Genomic DNA, 25,808 nt, shown 5'->3' with positions numbered 1-25,808 from the left:
TGAAGTTTAGCTGGTTAGTTCGTGGTCTCCTCCTTGTGTGCAGGCCTTGTATCCTTAAAGGAAATTAAATCAATGAATGAAATGCCTTTGCAAAATCTGTGTTGGCTGAGGCTGGCAGCCGTTACCAAAGCAACAGTTGGAAATACATTTGTCATGGAAAGGGATGGAAGGCAGAAAGCCCAAGTACCAGTGTCTGCAATAAATGTGCACAATGAACTAATGCACTGACTAACATATTAACACAGAAGAATGGAGATGTGAGGCAGTGACTGAAAGAGGAGGATAGCTACTGCCATAAATGCTAGTGTCTTTATTGTTACATGTATTTAACATCTGTCATGGTGACCATCTTAGTTTCCTAGAAAATTGTTGTGGGACTATTTAATATTATTTAAAAAACACGTTTTGCTTGCAGATTTGAGATAGTCCCTGTATTCTCTCATTTTATAAAGTACCAGCATCCAATATTCTGCTGATGATGGCTATAGATAGTGAGTAGCTAATGTTAATTCTTTTGTGATCCAGGTTAAGTACCCAAACCTTTCCATTTAAAAACAGGAATTACTTTAAAATACTTATATTTGGGCATGGATAATTCTGTCATTCCATAAAACAAATTGGTGCAGACAGCAATATGTTGTTATGAGGGTAGCAAATCATCAATAATTACAACATAAGGCTAATAGGAATCTGCAGGTTTTTGCTATATATGATGTAGCGTAGGAGAGCCTGATTACAGTGATATGTCACTTACTGAGCTGTGTTTTGCTGTTTTAATACAATCAGTGTTTTATCAGCATGAGATTATCACTCCAGGACAACTGGCCTCCTGCATCATAGTCCAACCACACTCCAGCACTGATTAGCAGCTCTTGATCACTACACTACGTACACAGAAAGCTGTGGTGTGAGCCGGTTATTCCAGATTAACAACTGTGCTCCGCTAGAATTCCATTAGAGACAATTGAGATGGTATAATATCTGCTGCATCCAGTAAACTAAGGAATACATCACTGGAATCAGAGTCTAGGTCCCAATCTCATACTGGTGTAAGATTACATAGCAAAAATCTGTTGATACATTCCCTTTAAAAATAACCTGTACTTCTCATAAATATGCCATTTTTGTTACCTAGTGTAAAAGCCACTCTTCTCCTGAATCTGGCATTGTTTCTTTCTTCCTACAATCCTATTCCACTCCATTCCATAAATATGGCCTCCTTTTCTGTGTATGTAACGCTAAGGCCTGATTTTAAAGACTTTTAGCATTTTCATGCCCTTTTGTCCAGCTCTGCTAAAGTGGGCAGAGCTAGATCACAAGAGGGCATGGCAAAGCCTCCTCAAGAAACTCATAAAAATATGTGGCGTACCTTTTCTGGAATGTTTAAGGTGTTGTTACAAAATAAAACAACACCAGACTCAAGAAAACAGCAGCATTTATAGCAGGTAAAAAAAAAAATACATAAACATGGTTCTCTTTAAAGTCTTAAGGGGGGCTTTACACGTTGTGACATCGCTACTGATATATCGTCGGGGGTCACGTCGTTAGTGAGGCACATCCGGCGCCTGTAACGACATCGCAATGTGTAAAGCCTAGGTGCGATGATGAACGAGTGCAAAAGTGGCAAAAATCGCTGATCTGTGTCACGTCGTTCATTTTCATAATGTCGCTCCTGCTGCAGATACGATGTTATTTGTCATTCCTGCAGCACCACACATTGCTCTGTGTGAAACCGCAGGAACGACAAACATCTCCTTACCTGCGTCCACCAGCTATACGGAAGGAAGGAGGTGGGCGGGATGTTATGGCTCATCCCCGCCCCTCCGCTGCTATTGGCTGGCCGTTTGGTGACATCACGGTGACGCCGAACGCACCTCCTCCTTGAAGGAGATATTGTTCGGCAGTCACAGCGATGTCGCCGACCAGGTATGTGCGTGTGAAGCTGCTGTAGCGATAATGTTCGCTACGGCAGCAAACACCATATATCGCATGTACAATGGGGGCGGGTGCTATCGCGCTGGACATCGCTAGCCGATGCTAGTGATGTCGCAGCGTGTAAAGCCCGCCTAACTGTTGTTTCTGGAGAACTTACAGCAAAATGTCAGTCTCGTATCTCCTCCCTCCTTCTTACCTCTCCATAGAATGTTATGAGCACCGTCATCTCCCATAATAGTGTTGTTAAATCTGTCTTCACTGAATACATATTTTACTGTTGCATTGAGAGTGAAAGATCAGAAGAGAAAAAAGCAGATTTCTCTAACAAAGATTGCAAAGTTGCATATATTCATCTGTACTATTGATTTATTAAGTAAAAATGAAAATAATGGTTACTCCTTAATGCTGTAAATATATTTAAATGTCCTCATTCCTGAAATTATTTCCTAAATACCATATAAGACATAGTAATATTAGTATTTTTATTTCAAGTATTGTATAAATTAATAGTTTCAGGTATTTAAAAATACAAAATACAAAAATATACATTATAACAAATTATTATTTTCACTTTTTATTCTTGTACAGATCATAGCAAACCATCATATGCAGTCCATTTCCTTTGCATCTGGTGGTGATCCGGTAAGTCATTTACTTTTTTATTTCATATAATTACTAGCAATAAATTTATTTAATCGTATGAATACGTATACACCTTAGCATCATATACAAATAAACACCAGACAATAGACAGTGATTGAAAAATATCAAAAGAATAAAAATCAAAGTTGAATATCAAGATTTTCTATATATGCAATAGCGTTATCATTTACAGTATAGAAATCATTCTTGTCACCATGGTAGGATCTCAGGGGGCACTCCTCAACATTGTGCTGGATAGTTTGACGATCTGCTCCACTAGCAATAAAGAGAAAAGCAGACACAAAATAACTCCTAATACTCTTTACCTAGATGACATTATAAAAGTAATAAAAGTATGCATTTAATTCCCTCTATGCCATCTGTAACTTGTTTTTTAGAACTGTTCATCTTATGTTTGTATATAAATTGTGCAAACTACTGACTCCAGACCAGCATACTACATTGGGAGATGGTCACATCAGAATCTAATGGTACTGCACATTTTGAGTATCCTGCTGACAAAGCACATGAGAGGATAAAATCTGAGGCATGTGCAGCAGCATGCATGTCACAGGCAGTGTTTAAACTCCTGCCCTCAGCAAGGTCAGGGCATAGGTCTGTAAAAATATACATACTTTCTTATTTTTATTTAGCTTTAATGTTCTGAGTCTACAAAGCTTGGCAGAGAATGTATTAGTTATGTTAATATCTTCACTAACCAAAACTTACAATTCTTTTGTACTCTCTGGATAAGAAGTAGGAAAATATATTTTTAAGACAGTAAGAGAAATAATATTTGAAACCAGAAGTTTACATACATCATCTAAAAAGACACATCTGCATATTTTTCTTACTATCTGACATGAAATCAAAATAAACCTTTCCCATTTTAGGTAAATTAGGAACCAAAATTATTTATATTTGCCAAATGCCAGAATAATGAGAGACAGAGAGAATGTTTTAAGGCATTTTTATTACTTTCTGCAAAGTCAAACGTTTACATGCACTAAGAGTACTATACATTTAAACAATATGGGACAGCCCATAGGATGATGTCATGTCTTTGGAAGCTTCTGATAGGTTTATTGACAATATCTGAGTTAATTAGAGACTTGTGTATGTATTTTAATGCACACCTGAAACACACTGCTTCTTTGTGTAGCATCATGGGAAAGTCAAAAGAAATCAGCCAAGATCTCAGGAGGAAAATTGTGGACTTGCACAATTCTCATTCATTCTTGGGTGCAATTTCCAGATACCTGAAGGTGCCTCATTCGTCTGTACAAACAATTATACATAAGAACAAACAAGATGGGACTGTCCAGCCATCATACCACTCAGAAAGGAGACAGGTTCTGTGCAACAGAGATGAACATGCTTTGGTCAGATGTGCATATCAACTCAATAACAAAGCAAAAGACCTTGGGAAGATGCTGGCGGAAGCTGGTAAGATTGTGTCATTATCCACAGTGAACCGAGTACTGTATCAAAATGGGCTGAAAGGCTACTCTGCCATGAAGACGACTTTACCCCAAAAGAAACATAAACAGCCATATTAATGTTTGCAAATACACACAGGAACAGAGTCCTTAATTTTTGGAGATACGTCTTGTGATCTGACGAAACTAATATTGAACTGTTTTGCCATAATGACCATCGTTACGTTTGGAGGAAAAAGGGAGAAGCTGTGAAGCCAAACAACAGAATCCCAACTGTGAAACACGGGGGTGGCAGCATCATGTTGTGGGGTTGTTTTCCTGCAGGAGGGACTTGTGCACTTCACAAATTAGATGGCATCATGACAAAAGAAGATTATGTGGCAATACTGAAACAACATCTCAAGACATCAGCTAGGAACTTATAGCTTTGGCTGAAAAGATTCTTTCAAATGGACAATGACCCGAAGCATACTGCCAAACTGGCTACAACGTGCCTTAAATGTTTTGGAGTGGCCATCAGAAAGCCCTGATCTCAATCCTATTAAAAATGTATGGTCAAAACTGAAAAGGCAGGTGCGAGCAAGGCGACCTACAAACATGGCTCAGTTACACCAGTTCTGTCAGGAGGAATGGGCCCAAATTCCTACCAAGTACTGTGAGAAGCTTGTGGAAAAATATCCAAAACGTTTCACCCAAGTCATACAGTTTAAGGGCAATGGTACTATATACTAATGAAATATATGTAAAGTTTTGACTTTGCAGAAAGTAATAAAAATGCCTTAAAACAATCTCTCTCATTCTCTCTCCCCCATTATTCTTGCAGTTGGTAAATATAAATAAGTTTGGTTCCTAATTGACCTAAAAAGGGAAAGGTTTATTCTGATTTCATGTCAGACAGTGAGAAAAAGATGCAGATGTTCCTTTTTAGATAGTTTATGTAAACTTCTGTTTTCAACTGTACCTGCAGCTCATATGGTCTTATAATAAATAAGTAGATTAAATAAATTGGAATAAGTCTGTGTGTTTACTAATATACGTTGTGTTTTCAAAGTGTATTTCTAACTTCAGAGATGAAGTTGACAGCCCTTAAAGACCAAAGCATTTGGTCCAGTTATATGCATTATAAATTAATATTTCACTGTACCTGGGAGTATGGGAAGATTATTTTTTGTTTAAATAAGTAATTTATCTGATAAGTGGCCTCCCTCCAATTGAGGATTGCTGATATTTTTGTTTAAATAAGACTTAAAGGGAATCTGTCAGCAGGTTTTTGCTATGTAATCTGAAGACAGCATGCTGTAGAAGTTCAAGATTTCAGCGATGCATCTCTAATCACACTGTGTGCTATTGTTTACCTCAAATATTTCTTTTATTTAGACATTATAATTACTGGACTAGGTCAGCTAGAAGTCAGCTAGTCCGGCATGCTCCTTGCGTGATTAGTTGCTCACTGTCTATAAACATTGTATACCAATAGACTGTTGTGGTCAAGGGCTGTTTTTTCAGCTCTGCAGCATTGCTAAATCTAAAAACTCTGATTGTGGCAGAACTGCTGCATCCAGTAATCTAAGTGATACAATGTTGGAATCAGAGTCTGTTTGCCTATATCATACTGCTTTCAGATGAGGTAGCAAAAACCTGCTGATAGATTCCCTTTAAAGGGTTAAGGCCCCGTCACACACAGAGATAAATCATTGGCAGATCGGTGATTGCAGTGAAATCATGGACATATTGTTCCATTTGTACACAGCCACAAACCTGGCACTGATTGTCCACAATTTCACTGCAACCACAGATCTGCCGCAGATTTATCTCTGTGTGTGACAGGGCCTTTAGACTCAACATTACCAAGAGTTAAAATTAGAAAGTGGTTGTAAAAACAAGAAACTTTCCAATTTACCTCTCATTATGGAGGTATTCCCACTTAGTGGGAGTTCATTAAATGTGTGTGCATGTGCTTGCATTTTAGTGTAATGCCGGCGTCACACGGTACGATATATTGGGCGAGATGTCGTCAGGGTCACGTCGTTAGTGACGCACATCCGGCATCGTTAAATATATTGTACCGTGTGACACCTTCGAACAACTGTAAACGAGCAAAAATACTCACCTTATCGTTGCTCGTTGACACGTCGTTCATTTCCATAATATCGTCCCACCTTCTCTGCGCTGGTTGTTCATCGTTCCCGAGGCAGCACACATCGCGCCATGTGACACCCCGGGAACGATGACAGCTTACCTGTGTCCCGCTGGCAATGCAGTAGGAAGGAGGTGGGCAGGATGTTTGCGTCCCGCTCATCTTCGCCCCTCCGCTTCTATTGGGCGGCCGCTGTGTTACGTCGCTGTGACGCCGAACGTCCCCCCCACTTCAGGAAGAGGATGTTCGTCGCCCACAGCGACGTTGTCTGGGAGGTAAGTAAGTGTGACAAAGGGTTAACGACTTTGTGCGCCACGAGCAACTAATTGCCCGTGATGCACAAACGACGGGGGCGGGTACGATCGCTCGTGCAATCGCACGATAGATCGTACCGTGTGACGCCGGCCTTAGTGTATGAATATACGCACTCACCACTGCTCTCTCCGATGTCCAGCGCCATTCACCCACCACAATTGTAATTAGCCAGCTCACTCTATACTCTATGCGTGAGCCTCAAGTCTTTTTTAGGCCGTGATCACACTGACGTATAGCATCTGATGATTTTTTCATGTGAGAGAATCAGATGCGATATGGTAATAACTCTTGATTTGACCTCTGCTGCGGGCGTGAGCCGAATGTTAATCTACTGTGCTCCGATTCTCTCACATGAGGTGTGGAAAAGATGGAGAACTTAATTTCTCCATGTTCTCCATCGCCTATCTCGGTGTATAACACACTGAACTTGGATGTTATCCGTTGGAGTGCTTTTGTGCTTTGGCTGATGCACTATTGGGGACTGCATACTTCCATCCATGTGATGTCTATGCTCCAAACTGTAAATCTTGAAGAGAATACTATACACGTTTGAACAAGAAGCAAGGAGGCTGGAGTGCGGTGCACTTTTGAAGATGAAACATCAAAACAACTCTTTAGTCCATATCACCACACAATTAGTTCACCAGGAAAATATCCTTACATACTGTAAATGCAAACTTGTCCATGCATTTTAATAGGGAAATGTATGTCTCTGGGGTGTAACTAGGTTTCTATGAGCCATGAGGCAACTTTTGGACCTACAATATTGCCAGGCTGCAAGTTGCTTTTGCTTCTGTGTGCAGACTGTATGGCTGAATTGTGCATCTGCAGTGTGCAGCATCTCATGGCTTGTCTCCCATTAAACATGTCTATAGACAAAGAAAGTTAGGTGGTCACCATGAAAAATAACACATATAGAAGGAGAGCACATCAAAGAGTGTATAAATGTATAATTAGTAGAAAAAGACAAATAAGATACACCCACAAAAATCCTTGAGCACATCTGCGACGTCATTGGTTGGCAATTAGCAAAAAGGTAGCTGCCAGCAGTGTATCTTGATGATTTGCATTCCCAAGTGCATTCAGCAAGGTAGAACATTCCTCAGACAGCCATTCATAACCTCCCTGATAACAAGTCAACACATAGACATTCCTGTGTATAGCAAAAATAGCAACAAAAAAGAGATAAAAACTCCCCTCCCCCAAAAATTAATATACTCACAGCAGAAAAGAGGGCAACTAGTCCAGTCAGCCCAGGAAAACACATCTAATGCACCAACAGGATGCAGACAAACCTCTCAATATGATGGACGCTTCACAGGTGCAACGTAAATTGCACACTAGTGGCGCGCATAGGGCGCTGTTCCTGTGTATAGCACTCATACTCTGTATTGAAAAAAAAATTATATTTTGATTTTTTTTCTATTTTTTCATCATTTGTATATCATTAACATGTCTATCAATCTTTTTATTTTCAGAATTGTCCATCTTTTTTATTTTGGATGCAATTTCAATGTTGAGAAGTGTATTAGCTGTAGTTTTTCTCATTTTTCTACATTGTGCAGAAAGTATAAGATGTGAATTGTATGTTATAGTTATTAGCATATATGCATTGCTGGACCTACATTATTGAATTTTTGATGAAGAATGGTTTCTAAACTGTAAATAATAGCTAAAGGAAAGATGTCTTAAAGTTTAAACATAACCTTACCAAAATATAAAATAGCAAAACAAATTGCAAATGACTTTCAAAATAAAAAGTATATCTCCTTTATTTGTCTACTAGGATGCTACAGACTATGTTGCCTATGTGGCGAAAGATCCTGTTAATCGTAGAGGTAAGATCTATTAAAATGAATGATCATTATGGCTGTTGTTAGAGGGCTAATATTAATATTTACACATGTAATATGTTTCCTCCAGCTTGTCATATTCTGGAATGTAGTGACGGACTGGCTCAAGATGTTATCAGCACTATAGGTCAAGCATTTGAACTTCGATTCAAACAGTATTTGCAGTGTCCTTCTAAGATGTCCGCATTTCCTGACCGGTAATTTTAAAGCACAGATTATATATTTCTATAATGCTTTTCTTGATTCACAATGACCACATTTGTAATAATTTTACACATTTACAGTGGTCATCAGTTATATGTGTGATATGTTAGACATATTGCAGAGATTCAAAGATGTGTACAAGGTTGAATAATTCAATTACGATGGATAAAATTGTATTTTCTTTTTTTTAGGATGCAAAGCTTAGATGACCCATTGTGGCCTGAAGAAGATGGGACTGCAACAGAACCTCAATATTACAACAGTATTCCAAATAAAATACCACCCCCAGGAGGAATTATTGATGAGAGATTAAGAGCTCAGCATCTAAATCATGGAGATAATTTACAGGTATATACCATAAAACTATGAATTATTCACGGGGTTTTGTATTTTTTGTATTTATTGTATAAATAGTGTCTAGAAAAAAATACTCATAACCTATAAACATTTCCATATATTTTTATGTTACAGCCACAAACTTAAACGGATTTTATTTTTTTTATAATTTAAAAATATAAATCTGAAAATTGTGATGTTCATTTGAATTTAGCACCTCCTGAGTCAATACTTTGTTGAACCATCTTTATCTGTAATTACTGCTTTAAGTCTTTTGTTTTATGACTCTACCAGCTTTGCATATTTAGAGGTTGAAATCTTTGCCCATTATTCTTTGCAAAATAGCTCTAACTCAGATGAAACCATAGTAGAACTTTTTGAGCTAAAGGCAAAACGTTATTTCTGTTAAAAAAAATAACATTGCACATCTCCCTGAAAACACCATCCCCACGATCAAGCATGGTTGTGGCAGCATTGTGCTATGGAGATGCTTTTCTTCAGCAGGTACAAGGAAGGTGGTCAGAGTTGGTTGGAAGATGGATGGAGCTAAAAAGACTGTGATCCTGGGAAAAAACCTGTTAGAGGCTGCAAAAGAGACTGGGGTGTAGTTTCAGCTTCCAGCAGGACAGTCACCCTAAATATACTGCCTTAGCTACAATGAAATGGTTTGCATCCAAGCCTATTCGCATGTTTGAATGGCCCATTCAAATTCCACACCTAAATACCACTAAGAAATTGCGCAAGACTTGAAGATTGCTGTTCACAGTTTATCTTAATCCAATCTCACTGAGCTAGAGCTATTTTGAAAAGAATAACAGGCAAAAACGTCAGCCTCTAGATGTGAAAAACTGGTAGAGACATATAACTTTACTGGGTATAAATACTTTTTCAAGTCACTGTACATATGAAGGTTATACACTTTATTTCGGAGTATGTCAGAATTATTATACCTTAGAAGCAATGTGGGAGATTGTGCTGGACATTTGTTCTAGGGTTAGAATCATTCAGTTACATTGATAAGTCTACATCTTCTAAGTAAAATATCAGGACTAGAGATTAGAGATGAGCGAATACGAACCTTAAAGTTTGGTGTTTGTACCGCCATTACTAACCTGGTAGTAATACAGTTAAAAAACCCACATATTACTGGAGCAGTTGCGGGCTGCTATTTTTAGGCCTGGAAGGGCCAAATAACAATTTCCCTTCCCATCATGATAATACCAGACCCTAACTGTCTGCATTACCTTGGCTGGTTATCAAAATTTCAACAACAGAATAAATAATTTTAAAAAACAGCAGGAACGTCTCTATTTTTGATAATAAACTAAAAGCTGATAGCTGTGGGTTGCAGCCATGTTCCAGTCCAAGACACCTGCTGTTCGGTATGAACGCCTAAACTTTACAGTTCTGGTTCGCTCATCTTTAATCAGAACCTACTCTCCTGTGTCTTCACTTCAGCATTAGTTTGGTCATCAGCATGTGGTGCATTTTAAAAAGCTGCCTTTTATCCCTGAAGCCGTCTATAGTTTTTTGACTAAGAGTAGGACCCCGAATTACTTTCAGTACCCTTTGCTTTTGTAATGAAAGAAGAGAGGAAATGGCAGAATTTTGATGAAGAAGAGCTGCCCACTCAAATAGAGTGGATGATAAGGTACACAGCATTATAATTGAGAGAGTTCTTCTACAATTTTTGTAACACTAAAACAATATAACTGGCAAAAACAGTGGGGGAGATAAGTATTTGATACACTGCTGATTTTTCAAGTTTTCCCACCTACAAAGAATGGAGAGGTCTGTAAAATTATCATAGGTACACTTCAACTGTGACAGCCGGAATAAAAAAAATCCAGAAAATCACATTGTATGATTTTTAAATAATTAATTTGCATTTTATTGCATGAAATAAATATTAGATCACCTGCCAACCAGCAAGAATTCTGTCTCTCACAGACCTGTTATTATTTCTTTAAGAATCCCTTCTACTCTGCTCTCATTTTCTGTATTAATTGCACCTGTTTGGACTCATTACCTTTATAAAAGACACCTGTCCACACACTCAATCACACGCCAACCTCTCCACCATGGCCAAGACCAAAGAGCTATTTATGGACACCAGAGACAAAATTGACACAGACACAAGTGTTGTGAATGTCAGTTATGCTTTTGCTGCTGTGAGGCTCCCTCTTGTGGCCAGGAATGGTTTGGACAGAGACCAGGTGTGTTGAGCAATGGGCGTTTCCATTGCTAACTCTCTGCCTATTTAAACCCTGGTCTGCTGGCAGCTATGCCGGATGTCAGTTGTTCTTTGTTCACCAGCCTGCTTCATCCTACTCCAGACCACATCTACCCCAGATAAGTGCTTGGCTCTTTATTTGTTGTTTTGGTTCTTTTTGCTCTTATCTGAGTTTGTCATTTGCTGTGGTTATTGTCAGTTTATTTGCATGCAGGAATCTTCCCTCTCAGTTGCTTAGCTGGGAAGCTCCCTGCAGCTATTTTTGGAGTATTGCTCCTATAGGTCCATGTGTTTGTTGCTTCTTGAATTTGTAATGGTTCCTGCTTTCTGTTCATTGGTATGACAAGAGCGCCTGGTATAGGATGGAGTTCAGATCTAGCGATCTGAGGGCTTTTTGTACTATCAGGTTGTTAGATGATTTTTGTAGGGTTTTTCTCTGGCCACCATCAGTCCCTTTCCTATCCTGTCCTACTTAGTCAGTAGGGCCTCACCTTTTGCTAATCCTATCATCTATCTGTGTATTGTGTTTTCCTATATCACCGCAGTATTTGAATGGGGGGGAGGCTTGCTATTCTTTATCTATTTTCAGGCAGAGAGTTATTCATCTTTCCTTCCTTTAGGATAGCTAGTTCTCCGGCTGGGTTCGCGGTGCACAGGATGTTGGTTCATCCCTCGGCTACTTCTAGTGTTGATGGTTAGTAAGGGGATGGCAGCCAGATTAGTTGCCAATGCTCTTGTCACCTTTTACCAATGATTTATGGTGGTCTTCCATGGCTCCGGATCATAACACACAAGGCTGAGATGGGCTACAGGAAAATAGGCAATCAGCTTGGTGAGAAGGCAACAACTGTTGGCACAATTGATAGAAAATGGAAGAAACACAAGATGATTGTCAATCATACTCGGTCTGGGGCTCCATGCAAGATTTCGCCTCAAGAAAAGTCAGGAATCAGTCAAGAACTACACGTGAAGACCTGTTCAATAACCTGGAGAGACCTGGAACCACAGTCATGAAGATTAGTAACACACTATGACATCATAGTTTAAAGTCCTGCAGTGTGTGCAAACTTGGTTAAGAACTACAGGAAATGTCTGACCTCTATAATTGCAAAGGTTTCTGCACCAAATATTAAATTCTGTTTTTCAATCATATCAAATACTTATTTAATGCAATAAAATGCAAATTAATTGTTTAAAAAATATAGAATGTGATCTGCATTTTTCTTAATTCTGTCTATCACAGTTGAAGTGTACCAGACCTCTCCATTCTTTGTAGGTGGGAAAACTTGCAAAACCGGCAGTGTATCAATGTATATGAAGAAATGCTACTTTCAATCATACACTGCTTTGCAATGAAATCAGAAGAGCAGACTGTCAGTCATTATATGACTCACACTAATAACAACTATTTAATTTAAAACAAGCCCTGGAGGCGGATTCTCCCAGACATTTGTGTCCTCCCATAGATCTTAAAAAAGAGATGAGAAAATCCGAAGTTTGGTGCTCGGTTTTGTACCAAATGCAGACTTTATAACAAATTGAGTTTGGGTTCAGAGTTCGGGTGCTTTTGGATGTAGTGTGCGACCCCCAAAAAATGGAAAAGAACCTTTACTTCCTCACCTGGAAGTGTTCTGTTTATGGCTGGCTGAATGTGGGCAGAGTCTCAAACTTCCCAATTAGTGACTTCCATTCGGGTTCAAGTCAAGTCCAGGTACCAAACTGAACTTTAATGGGTCCGCTCATTTCTAATCTTTACAGCTCATTTACATAGCTCACTTACATATTAAAGGGAACCTGTCAGGTTATTTATGTGTTCTAACCTAGTAGCAGTGTGATGTGTGTGCTAGTAACCCCTTCCTACCCATCCCTGTGTTGTAACAATTTATAATGTGAATGTATAAAAATGTGTTTTATTACTTATGTGTACCCTATGTAAATGGGCAGGCACTATAGCCCCATGGGCGTCACATCGCCCTGTGGGCGTTTGCATGTTTTTTGTGGAATAACGCAACTGTGGGCGTGATACCAAGGATTTACATCAGTGACGTGACCGTTGCTACTTCAGATCCTGCGCATGCGCACTTACCATTCCTGCAGCCTTGCTTGCTTCTCATCTTCAGACGCGCACTGCAGATGCTCAGAAGACTCCTGCAGTTCCGGTCATGCGCAGAGCGAGAAGCAAGTACCCGGATAACAAGGCTGCGGGAATGGTAAGTGTCCATGTGCGGGATCTGAAGTAGCGATGGTCACGTCGCTGATGTAAATCCATGATCCATCCCACAGGGGAGTGATACCACAGAAAACACGTAAACACCCACAGGGCAATGCAACGCCCATGGGGCTAGAGCCCCTGCTCATTTACATAGGGCACACATAAGTAGTAAAAGTTATTTTTATATATTCACATTACACAGGGATGGGTAGGAAGGGGTTACTAGCTCACACATCACACTGCTACTAGGTTACCTGACAGGTTCCTTTTAAGAAAAACTTTGATCTCTGAAATAATACATCAAATCACAGATATCAAGGTATCACTTTATTCACTTTTCTATGACCCACATGCCCAATTAGACTACTTAGCAGGGTTGTTCCATATGACAGATTCCCTTTACAAATAAATGTGTCTATGTTGGCGGATATTAAGAAATATTCAAATAAGTCATAAGAACTTTTTTTTATTGCTAATTTAGTTTATGACCTCAACTGGCATAGAACAAACTTATTACCAAGGTCGTCATCTGGTTGAAAAGTCTAATGAAAACTTTCAACAAGCTGTAAAAAGACAAGGTGAGATTTTCTTTACAAGGATGCTGCCCGGACAATTGCATGCAGCATATAATTCAGCAGCTTTCCATATCCAGTGGAAATAATCTACTGTAGTTTCTGTTTGTGCTTGTGGAAGCCAAGTGATCAGCTGCTGGTCTGACTATATAAACCCCATTAATCAGAGGTTATTATTGCATGTGAACAGGATGGGACTTGACACAAATAGGCTCAAGATTTGCAGAGGAGGCAGTAACAGCTAGCTGAGTCCATCGTCAACATGACTTCTCTGGGCATGCGCATAGTGCCAATGAAGCTGGTGCGCGTCCATCAAGCTTTACGGTACATTAGAGATTTCCAGAGAACAGGCGATGAGGCCATCTTTGCAAATCATGTTAAGGTCCCGTTACACGTAGCGACGCGTCCAGCAATCCCACCAGCGATCCGACCTGGCAGGGATCGCTGGAGCGTCGCTACATGGTCGCTGGTGAGCTGTCAATCAGGCAGATCTCCACAGCGATCAGAGACCAGCCATCAGCGAACCGTGTAATGGCGTTGTGCTTGGTAGCCAGGGTACACATCGGGTAACTATGCAAAGTGCTTTGCATAGTTACCCGATGTGTACCCTGGCTACATCTGCAGGGAGCCGGCGTCTGGCAGCCTGTAAGTGGCGTACGCTGGTAACCATGGTACACATCGGGTAACTAAGCAAAGCACTTTGCATGGATACCCGATGTGTACCATGGTTACCAGCATTCCACCGCTTATAGGCTGCCAGATGCCTGCTCCGTGCACATTCAGATCATTGGTCTCCCGCCATCAAACACGCCGATGCGTGCTGCAAAGCGGGAGACCAACGAGCAAAAAATGGTCCTGATCGTTTTGTAACGCTGATACGTCACAAAACCTGTGACGTTTCAGAGATCTTGCTAGCGATCTTGCTGTGTGTGACGGCGGCTTTACTCAGAAGGCAGAAGGCTGTGATAACAGTAATGGGATTATTAGTCCAGATAAAATAGCACCCTACAACTATTTACCCACTAATTAGCATATCGTAATTGGAATTATAACATCATTTTTTGGCATACGCAAAAATCAAATACATTGTGGCAGTTTGGGGTGCTTGAAGAATCTGTCAGTTTCCCTTTAAAGGGAATCTTTAAGCAGGTGTTTACTATTTAATGTGAAAAAAGCATAATGTAGATGCAGAGAGCCTGATTCCAGGGATGTGTCACTTATTAGACTATGTGCTATAGTTTCATTACTGTCACTGTGTTATCAGCAGGAGATTGTCATTAGAGGACTAGCTCTCATGTACAAGCTAGCCCAGCTAATTTGTGTAACCCGGTCCTGACCATTTGCAACTTGCTGACAATGTACACAAAAAGCTGCCAATCAGTGGTATGGGCGGTGTTATACAGAATTCAGCATTTTGACCACCGCTACATTTACAACAGAGGAAACATGAATTCTATCAAAACTACACCAAGCATTCCAGTGAGTGACACATCTTACTAGAAACCGGCTCTCTGCCCCTACAATATGCTGCTCTCAGATTCAATAGCAAAAACATGCTGACAGATTCCCTTTAAATACTAAGTTATGGTATTTTGCACATAGGTTTACGTTGAAATGTTATTTACCTTTTCTTACATTTTTAGAATAATAATATAACTTTTCCAGCTTCTTTGGACATATACAGTGTTCCAGAAGGAAAGTCAACAGCTAATCATGTAAGCAATGCTCCCACATATGTGAACACTCAACACATAAACAAGAAAATGCTTGGCGCTCTGCAACGGAGCGTAGATGGATTATTCTGTGGCTCAGTGGACAGCTGCAAGGATATAAGCCCTAGAAAAGATCTGTTTGATATGAGTAAGTGCTATCTATCTATCTATCTATCTATCTATCTATTATCTATCTATCATCTATTTATCTATCTATCCATTTATCTATCTATCTATCTATCTATCTATCTATCTATTATCTATCTATCATCTATTTATCTATCTATCTATCTATCTCTCTATCTATCTATCTATCTATTATCTATCTATCTATCATCTATTTATTGAAGAAAAATACATTTTTTTCCTTCCAGGTATCTCTATTATCACATGATAAAAGGGAACTAGAGCTAATTCTATGTATCCCACATCATGATACAACAATCACTATACTTGCCTTTTAGTATTATGTTCTCTCTGTTAAAAAGGACCTATTCTTTGCTCAAAAATTGCTTAAAGTGTAACTGTCGTTTTCATTTGTATTTCATAAATCAATAATACACTTAAAAATAAACAACTTTGTAATATATTGCATCAGAGAAATCTGCTTCTTTCTCTGCCAGAATTGATAAGTCATTATCAAAATTCTCAATTCTGAGGTAAAACCAGTATTCAGTGAAGACTTTCCCATTACTGAGATAGGAGATGGCAGTTGATGCTGATGAGATTCAATGTGGATAGAAGAGGGTGGAGGAGGCGGAGATCTGCCTCTAGCTCCTCCCTCTGCCACTAGCTCCTCCCCTGCCTTTTGGCTCCTTCCTGTGTGACTATCTCTTCCCTCTGCCGCTGGCTCCTCCTTCCTCAAGTGGTAATAGAATCTCATCAGTAACAACCACCATCTTCTATCTCACTAAGGGGAAAGTCTTCACTGAACACAGATTTTACCTCAGAATTGAGAATTTTGATAATGACTGATCAATTCTGGCAGAGAAAGAAACAGATTTGAGTGATAAGATCTATTACAAAGTTACTTAATCTCATGTGCACGATTGATTTATGAAATAAGACTTAAAATGATAGTTATGCTTTCAATACCTTGTAAAAATCCTTAAGGTCCCCTGATTCTGCCACTTTTTTCCCCTTTTGTACTGTGCCATTCCTTTGCGGGGATATTCATGTTTGTTTATTTTGGAGCGCAGTATGAGAAATCTCTGCTTTGCAGTTTAACTGGGAATTTCTTCAGTTTTCTCTGGGGGCATGCCATTCACCCCTCACTTCCAAACATTGCCAATCACGGCTCGGCAGCTGATCTAGCAGTCTCAGACATTGTTGAGCTGTAATTGCCAGCATCTGGAAGTAAGGGTGAATAAGCACGCCCCTGCGAAGCCAATGAAGAAATTCCCAGTTTGATTGCAAAGCAGAGATTTCACATGCTGTCCTTCAAAAGAAAGAAATGTGAAAGTCTCTGCAATCAAGCAACAGAGAGCAAAATGGAAAACAGCGTCAGAGTCAGGGGAGGTCATGGATTTTTAGAAAGTACTCGATGTTTTAAGCAATTAACAGGTCCTCCTTAAGTGCTGACTTTTGTGAAAATATGATGTAAACGTTCAAAGAGTTAAGTAATTGTCAATAAAAATGAAACCATTGTGCTTAGGGATCATCAAAGAAGAATATTTTAATTTAATTGTGTTGAAAAAAAACACATAAAAATATAGCAAAAAATGTATACTGTGCAAAATTTAGGATATGCTTTTTCTTGTAATGGAGAAAGTCAGCAGTGAAAAAGGCACTGTAAAGGGTGCCCCCGTCGTTGGTGCGATATGTGGTGATCGCTACCGTAGCGAACATTATCGCTACGGCAGCATCACACGCACATACCTTTTCAGCGACGTCGCTGTGACTGCCGAACTATCCCTCCTTCAAGGCGGAGGTGCGTTCGGCTTCATAGCGACGTCACTGCGGCGTCACTAAGCAGCCGTCCAATAGCAGAGGAGGAGCGGAGATGAACATGCCTCCCACCTCCTTCCTTCCGCCTTGCCGGTGGACACAGGTAAGTAGATGTTTGTTGTTCTTGCGGTGCCACACATAGCGATGTGTGCTGCCGCAGGAACGACGAACTACATCGTAGAAGCAGCAGCAATGATATTATGAAAAGGAGCGACGTGTCAACGAGCAACGATTTTTGACACTTTTGCGATCGTTGATCGTCACTCCTTGGTGTCACACGCTGCGATGTCGCTAATAGTGCCAGATGTGCGTCACTAACGACGTGACCCCGACGATGTATCGTTAGCGTCGTTGCAGCGTGTAAAGCACCCTTAAGACTTCATTCAGGCGTCCAATTTTCATTATTCTACAGTATGTTCTATCCCTATTTTTCATTGATAGATAAAGTACTCATTATAGACTATGAACTGTTCACATGTTCAACTTTTTTCGCGGACCATGTGTCCATGAAAATAATCAGAATTGCCTGTGTTTCTTATGAATCATGCATCAAAATTACCCATACAAATAAAAATCACAGACAGCACACAAATGTCATCCATGTGCAATTCATGTGCTGTTTGTCTTTGTAATGAATAACAGAAGCTTTGCAATTTATTTAATTCATTTATTTTTTTCATTCAAATAAATCGCTGATGAAACACTGATGGTAAAATCTGACAAACTGACCAGACACTGATAAAAGTCTGATCCAAAACACCGAGGAAAAATGTAATTCGGCATTTTGATTTTTTTTCTCATTATGGCATTTAACGATCAGAGTATATATTTTTATATTTGATACATCAGACTTTTACAATTGCAGTGATACCAAATTTGTGATTTTTTTTTTATTAATTATTTCATTTTTAACAGGGAAAAAGGGCGGGATTTGAACTTCTGTGTTTTTTATTTTTGTAATATTTTTAAAGTTAAATAAATGTTTTTAAGCTTCAAATAAGAAGGAGTGGCGGCAACTCACTGGTGAACGTTAACGGCAATTTTTATGTTAAAATAAATAACCGGTGCAGCCGCAGTTCCAGCGATGTCTGCAGTTTCATTCTGGGGGCCCATGTGACAATGTTACGACACGCGGGCCCTGCAACCAATCAGCACCCTGCGTCTTGACTTAGGAAAGTCTGACTGACGGCTTCACTGTAATGACCCATCCCAAAAAACCACACTTACCCCCTCCTTAACCTAAAATAAGACACGACTGCGTGACATTGGATGTAAAAGGCCACAGCAGCCCCGTTTATTAACACCAACAAGCAATAACATTTATCAATAACACGTAGTAATATTCCATAAACATAACCACTAGCCAAAGGAGGGGGGGTAAATGAAGAGTCCATTGTACATGATTGCAACACCAGCTCCACCATGTGCCCTCAGCCGCACTACACCGACTCGAGGACACCCAGCCAAGTGTTGCCCAACCAATATCCTGCTGGGACCCAGCCCAGCAGTGACCCACGTTAACATGCCCCGCTGTGACCCAGCACAGCAGGGACCCACCTTAACCAAGTATACCATTACACCACCAGGGGTAACCGGACGTCTGCCAGGTAAGGAATGACTGCCCCCTTACCACAGTTCTTCCCTATATATCCCTCCCACCACTGACCACTCCCTGCACACTCACATGGTACCATAGCCCCCATAGCTCCACCCCACACCTTCCCCCACATAAGCACTACACTTTTACCCTTCACTAACCCTCGGGCCTAGCATCCCTCCTCAGTCATGTGCGCCCTCCCTGTAGCCCCTTTGGGGCAGGCGTCCGGGGTTGTCTGTCTCCCCACCTTCGGACATTTGAGCAGGATTTGAGCACTGTGCTGACTTCCTGTTCAAATGTCTGAAGGTGGGGTGAAGGAGGTTAGCACTGATTGGTTGCAGGGCTAACATGTCATAACAATATCACGTGAGCTCCTTCAATTTGACTTCAGACATTGCTGTAACTGTGGCTGGCACCAGAGGTGAGTATAGGCTTATTTATTTTAACAGGGGTGAACAAGGGGAATGAGTAGTGGACAACTCCTTTAAAAACGTTTTTCACTTTTTACTGTATTTAATAGTGTATTTTTACTGTATTTAATCTGATTACTTGTGTTAGACATTGCAGTGCATTAGCACTGCTATGTATAGCTAAAATCACAATCTTCTATGAATGCCAGCCATGGGCTGGCTTTCACAGGAGATTATTAATGACAGTCATGGGGTCATCAGCAGACCTCTGGCTGTTGCGCACGCACGCACCGATCAGCATGTTGAATGATGTGCCCACTGCTAGTTCTTGTTTAGAGATTTAAGGGTACTTTGCACACTACGACATCGCAGGTGCGATGCCGGTGGGGTCAAATCGAAAGTGACGCACATCCGGCGTCGCTGTCAATATCGGAGTATGTGAATCCTTTTTACTACGATTAACGAGCGCAAAAGCGTCAAAATCGTATGATCGGTCATTTCCATAATTTCGGAAGGACCGATGTTACTCCTCATTCCTGCGGCAGCACACATCGCTGTGTGTGAAGCCGCAGGAGCGAGGAACATCTCCTACCTGCGTCCCGGCTGCAATGAGGAAGGAAGAAGGTGGGCGGGATATTTACATCCCGCTCATCTCCGCCCCCCTGCTTCTATTGGCTGCCTGCCGTGTGACGTCGCTGTGACGCCGCACGACCCACCCCCTTAGGAAGGAGGCGGTTCGTCGGCCAGAGCGACGTCGCAGGGCAGGTAAGTGCATGTGAAGCTGCCGTAGCGATAATTTTCGCTACGGCAGCTATCACAAGATATCACAGCTGCAACGGTGGCGGGGACTATCGCGCTCGGCATCGCTACCATCGGCTTGCGATGTCGTAGTGTGCAAAGTACCCCTAAAAGCGACATTTAACAGATTAACAGCCACAGGTGGTGACATTTACATCATATGTCATCACGGGGTTAATGATGCCTATATATGCATACATTTTATGGTATAAAGCATTTTTTATGTTTAGTTTTTAAGTATTGTTATGTTCAAAATAACCCAGTGGTTTCAATTGTGATCTTGTGTGAATACACCCTAGGTGAACAGTTCATATGAGATATATGTACCGGATAATTCTGCTCCTCTGATAAATGCAAATGGGTATTATGTATAGGTGTGCAAGGACAGAGAACTTCTGAATGTGACAAATATTTTTACACCGAATCATATGCGTACAGTATTTCCTGTATATTTAGTATCTTTGTCCTCTCTAATCTTAAACTAATATCTCTTCAGATACTCTAAGGTTGAAAATAAGATTAGTACGCATTATGTTAAGAATGATCTATTTTGATTTACTTGTTCCTATGAAAATAAAATTAAATGAAATTATATTTTTAATAATATTAATAACCTTCCAACAGAACCATTTGAAGATGCTTTGAAGAACCAGCCTATGTTAAATAAAGATGCCTCAGTAGATTGCTCTAGTCCTCTGTTATCCAGAGCTGCCATCTTAACTATTAATGAAGAACTGAAATCAGAAACCTGGTATGTTGGGGAAATGTGCAGGAAGGAAGCAGAGAAATTACTCACAAAAGACGGAGATTTCCTTGTTAGAAAAAGCATCAATAATCCTGGATCTTATGTGCTGACTGGCATGCACAACGGACAAGCCAAACATCTTCTTCTGGTAGATCCTGAAGGCACAGTAAGTACTGACAGCATTGTCTACTTGATAAACTGTTCTGGAGGTTTTTACCTAAATAAATGCCTTTTTTCTTATACTGTACTTAAGTCAATATTTTAATAGTATCAATCAGGGTTTGAAGCTCCATTTTCTGTTTATGCTATAAAGATCAAGAGCAGTTAAATATTGAAATACTTCTTTAGGCTATGTGCGCACTGGAAAATAGAATTTTCTCAAGAAAATTCCGCAGGTATTCAAAGATTACCGCACCCGCTGTAAAAAAAACGCAGCAAACCGCACCTGAAAACCGCATGCGGTTTGCTGCGGTTTCACCGCGGTATTGTTCGCGGTATTGCCACGGTTTTGCTGCGTGCGGGTTGGGATGTGCTTTATTGCATTCAATGCAATAAAGCACATTGAAAAAAAAAAAAGAAAAAAAAAAATCATTTAATTCTGAGATAGTAGATAGATAGACAGAAGAATAGATAGAGGGATAGATAGATAGATAGATAGACAGACAGATAGAGGGATAGATAGATAGATAGAGAGATAGATAGATAGAGGACAGATCGCTGCATTTCCCACGGTCGGCAGTGAGTTCACATTACCGGCCGTGGGAAATGACCGGTAATTACCTCTGCTGCCTGCTGCATTCATTCAGCGCTGTGTCTGTGACAGTCGCGGCTGGATGTAAGCAGGACGCCGGAGCTGTGGATTATGCTGGACCTGTGGATTACGCCGGAGCTTTGTTGCGGGAGGGGTTAATAAAATGGTGAATGAGGCTTGTTTGTTTTAATTAAAATAAAGGATTTTTCTGTGTGTTTTATTCACTTTACTTACGGGTTGATCATGTCAGCTGTCACATAGACGCTGCCATGATCAAGCCTGGAGTTAATGGCAGTGATCCACCACCATTAACCCCTTGTATTACCGTGACCGCCACTGCTACACGGCGGCAGGAAGAGCCGGGGACACGCCGGTACTGCCGCACAATGCATGCGACAGTGCCAGGGCAGCTGCGGCTGATATTCTCGGCTGTGGGAGGTGGGAGTGAGGTGGGGGACATTAACCCTGCCCCTCGCCCTCCCCAGCCTGAGAATACCGGGCCGCCGCTGTGTGCTTACCTCGGCTGGACGGTAAATATGCAGCGGAGCCCACGTTCTTTGTTTTCTATATTTCCGTTTTCTTTCTATGTGTGTTCTATGTGTCTGTGTTCTATGTGTGATCTATGTGACTCGCCCACCCCAGGGCTATGGGATACCCGGTGCCGGGCCGGACTAGTCCGGAGGTAGTCAGTGGTGGCGGGGCCCGACTCCGTGGCTCTGGTGGGTGTCAGTTAAATATGGCTGGTGACTTGGGGTTTGAATAAAGTTTGTGTTCGTGACGCCACCTGTGGTATGCGGCTATTAAGGCGCCGCTGCTGTGTGAGGCCTCCGGGGTGATGAAGTGGCAGCAATAGTGGTACTGCTCCCCACAGGTGGAGCGGTGCCCCGGGGCACAGTTGGTGCTCGTGAGAGTCTATGGTGTAGTGGAAGTCTAAGCAGACGGAATAACAGAGGCAACACCAAGGGTGCAGTTTCAAGTTGTTTACTCACACATCCTGGTATGCGCACACTGGTGCCCTCAGACGACTGGAACCCACTGTCAGGGACCTCCGCCGTTTCTGGGTGATTCCTGGAGTGAAAACCGGTACCCTTCTCTCTAAGGTGTCTCTGTCTTCAGCTGTCTTCCTAAGCCTAGCTCTTTTAGGATGAACCTGCTCGGCCTCCACTACAGCCTCCAGGCTGGGGGGTCACCTGTCGGATGATTGTCCCCTTTCTAGAGGTTCTGCGGTGGGCTGTGGCCCGGGGAGTTTACAACTTTCCCTGGGCCTCGGTTTTTACTGTTTGGAGATGATTTTGCACTCCTCCGGTTTCTAGGGACCGTCCCCTGTTGCAGCTTGATCCCTCCACCGTTGTTCCTGTGGAACATGCCACCACAGCTCAACAGCTATCCGTGGCCCTGGAATCCCTTCTTCTCTCTGCTTGGTGTCACCTGGACCCTCTGAGTCCCAGGATCTTCACCAGGAAGCGTCTCTTTCTTTTCCTTAGCTCCTGACTGACTAGAGCTGTCTTTCCTTCTCTCCTTCTCGTCTGCCTCCTGCAGACCTCCTCCTCCTTCTTCCCTCTCTCTCAGACTTCAACTGACTACACTTGACCTTCCTTTCTTTGTCTGCCCTCTGGTGGCTCCTCCCACCTCCCCAGTTGCTAAGCTGTACCCTATAGGAGCAGGGATGGGTTTTACGGCCCTTCCCATCATGCAGCATGGGAGGGTTACTGCCACTGTCCCTGGTCCCAGTGTGTACCTAACAATGGGTGTTGTGTAGATTTACCAGGGGACCGGCGTTCACTCCTTTCCTCACCCAGAATGGGGCATCACACCGCTGGATGGGGTGCAATGTCCTGTGGCGACGGAAGCCTCAGGGGCGCCACACTCCCCCACAGCGAACCCCAGCACGCCCTCGGGCTGAAAAACAACAGAAAATGTGGAGAGAAACTGCAAAAACATTTTTGGTATGCATACATAAAACAATAAAACTTTTCTTCCCTTTATGGGAGGCACAGATACTTGAACGTTGCAAAAACTTTCTTATAAAGAAACTCTACATGTGTACTTCCAGTCCATTGCACGGTTTGGGCACTTCCTTCATAATTCTGGTAGGGGGCACAACAGGTGCAACTATTTACATTCTTGACTACAACAAGTCCAGTAGCCTGGCAGTTCGTTCAAATTCTTAGACTAAAAGGGCAAAGGCAAAACCAGCCACTAAGTCCATTGGCCTGGTTACACAGGACACATTACATTCACATTCACCGGGGACCACATTCCAGTCCAGTGGCCCGGTAACACATACACATGGGGGGTGACATCTTCAAAAAGCACAAGGGGCAGTAAGGCAGGAAAGGGTGTCATCTTCAAAAAGAACATGAGGGCAGCACAAAAGGGACATCTTCACAAAGGGATGAGGGGCTGACCTGGGCTATATACAGTTCAGCTTCTTTTCTTTTTACTCTTCATTGCTGGGGTCCTTGGGGTCCCGCTTTGGCAGGGCCCTAGGCAGCATGTAGGCCATGGAGATTCTGGTCTGCATCTCCTGAGTGGCTGTAGCAGGCCTGTTGCAAAGTTCTGCGGCCTGTGCCTGCTCTGAGGTAGTGCTGCTGGCGGGGGCGGTACTGCACGCTGGCATAGTGCGGCGCCACTCCGGTTCTTCTGGGGTTGCCTTCTCCCGCAAGATGTGGACACTCAGGGCGTACCAGCCACGGCTCCCCATCAGCCTGGTGTATTCCACCATGTCGCCAGGCTTAGCATCGCGCCCTGGGTGACCCCTGGACAGGTGCTCCTCTATGTCACGGCGGGCAACAAACACATCCTTGCCCAGTCCGGGCTCTCTGATAAAGCCCCAGCCACCTTTCTGCCTGAAGTCTATTACCTGGCCCCTTCTCACTGGGCCCTGAGATCCCTTGAGGGCCTTTCGGATCTGCTCTTTGGAGGCCAGGTTGGACGCCTCCTCGGCCCTCTGCTTCTCCTCCCGGGTCTCCCGCTCCCGCTGGTACTCCTCCACCATTTTCTGGCAGGCCAGTACATTAGCCATGGGGGTCTCTTTGGGGCGCAGTGGCTGCTGCAGTCTCCCGCTGTCAATGGGCGCTGTGTCCCAGTTCACTCCCGGTGATGTTGCTCCCAGGATGTTAACAGGGGGACTTTGAAGGGGGCCACTAACTGTTCGGGATCCACCCCACCCCAGGCGCCGTCTTCGGGGGTCTCCGGCAGGCCTCCGGTGCCCCACAGGGCGTCAGCGGGGCTGGCGGGGGAAGCTAGCGGAATGGTGGAGGGACTGGGCGGTGGCGCTTGGTAGGGCCGTGGGTCCGGACGGGTCAGGGTTGTAAATAGCTCACCCGGGCGCTGCTCGGCGGCCTCCATCCTGTGGCCCACGTTCTCCAGCGCCATCAGGTTTTCTCTCCGCCAGTCCACCTCCTTCTTCATGGTGCTCAGCCTCCGGGCCAGGATCTTCATCTCCTCCCGAAGCAGGTCCAGCTCAGGATCCATGTTCCCGGTCCCTGGTGTGCACTTCTGCAGCCTCTCTGCCATGCTACCGACCTGGGGAACGCTTGCTGGTACACTACTCGGGTGCTCGACCACGCCACTCGGCTGCACCCTTTCCCTTCTCGGAGGCGGGGCCGGAGGCTGCACCAGCATCTGGCGCCAGACTGGCGCCCAGCCCATTACGGCCGGCACCACTCCGCTTGCGATGAGGTACATTTTGGCTCTTGTCTGGTCTGGCATCTAGACTCCTTCTGCCAGCCAGCCAGCTTTTCTAGACGCCATGTCTTCTTCTTCCGCTCTCCATAGCGGGCACTGCTTTGCGCTCTTTACTTAGCCAAGGGGGCGGGGCTTCTCTTTGCGCTCTTTCTGCAGGCACGCCCCCCTTCTTCCCGCGCTCAGTGGCTTCAATGGCGGCAGTTTCTCACAGTAAAGCAGTCTTTCAACACAGTTCTGTCACACAGTTCTTCAGGCGCACAGTACCCGGTGGGACCGGGCA

The 25,808-nt window shown here is 42.7% G+C and overlaps 1 protein-coding gene across 6 annotated transcripts in view; it reads left to right on the top strand.

Annotated features, from left to right (window-relative positions):
* SHC3 (SHC adaptor protein 3) overlaps positions 1–25,808 on the top strand; it is a 172,961-nt gene that overhangs the window by 119,750 nt on the left and 27,403 nt on the right. For all 6 annotated transcript variants that reach the window (XM_075318856.1, XM_075318864.1, XM_075318847.1 and 3 more), the window contains 7 exons: positions 2,524–2,577; positions 8,255–8,306; positions 8,392–8,518; positions 8,717–8,873; positions 13,788–13,884; positions 15,544–15,738; positions 20,967–21,253. In XM_075318856.1, coding sequence (XP_075174971.1) covers positions 2,524–2,577; positions 8,255–8,306; positions 8,392–8,518; positions 8,717–8,873; positions 13,788–13,884; positions 15,544–15,738; positions 20,967–21,253 — 969 coding nt within the window. The remainder of the gene's footprint in view (positions 1–2,523; positions 2,578–8,254; positions 8,307–8,391; positions 8,519–8,716; positions 8,874–13,787; positions 13,885–15,543; positions 15,739–20,966; positions 21,254–25,808) is intronic.

The sequence above is a fragment of the Anomaloglossus baeobatrachus genome, chromosome 1, assembly GCF_048569485.1.
Source record: "Anomaloglossus baeobatrachus isolate aAnoBae1 chromosome 1, aAnoBae1.hap1, whole genome shotgun sequence".
Taxonomy (NCBI): domain Eukaryota; kingdom Metazoa; phylum Chordata; class Amphibia; order Anura; family Aromobatidae; genus Anomaloglossus; species Anomaloglossus baeobatrachus.
The sequence above is the reverse complement of the archived record's forward strand: the minus strand, read 5'-3'. Positions and strand labels throughout refer to the sequence as shown.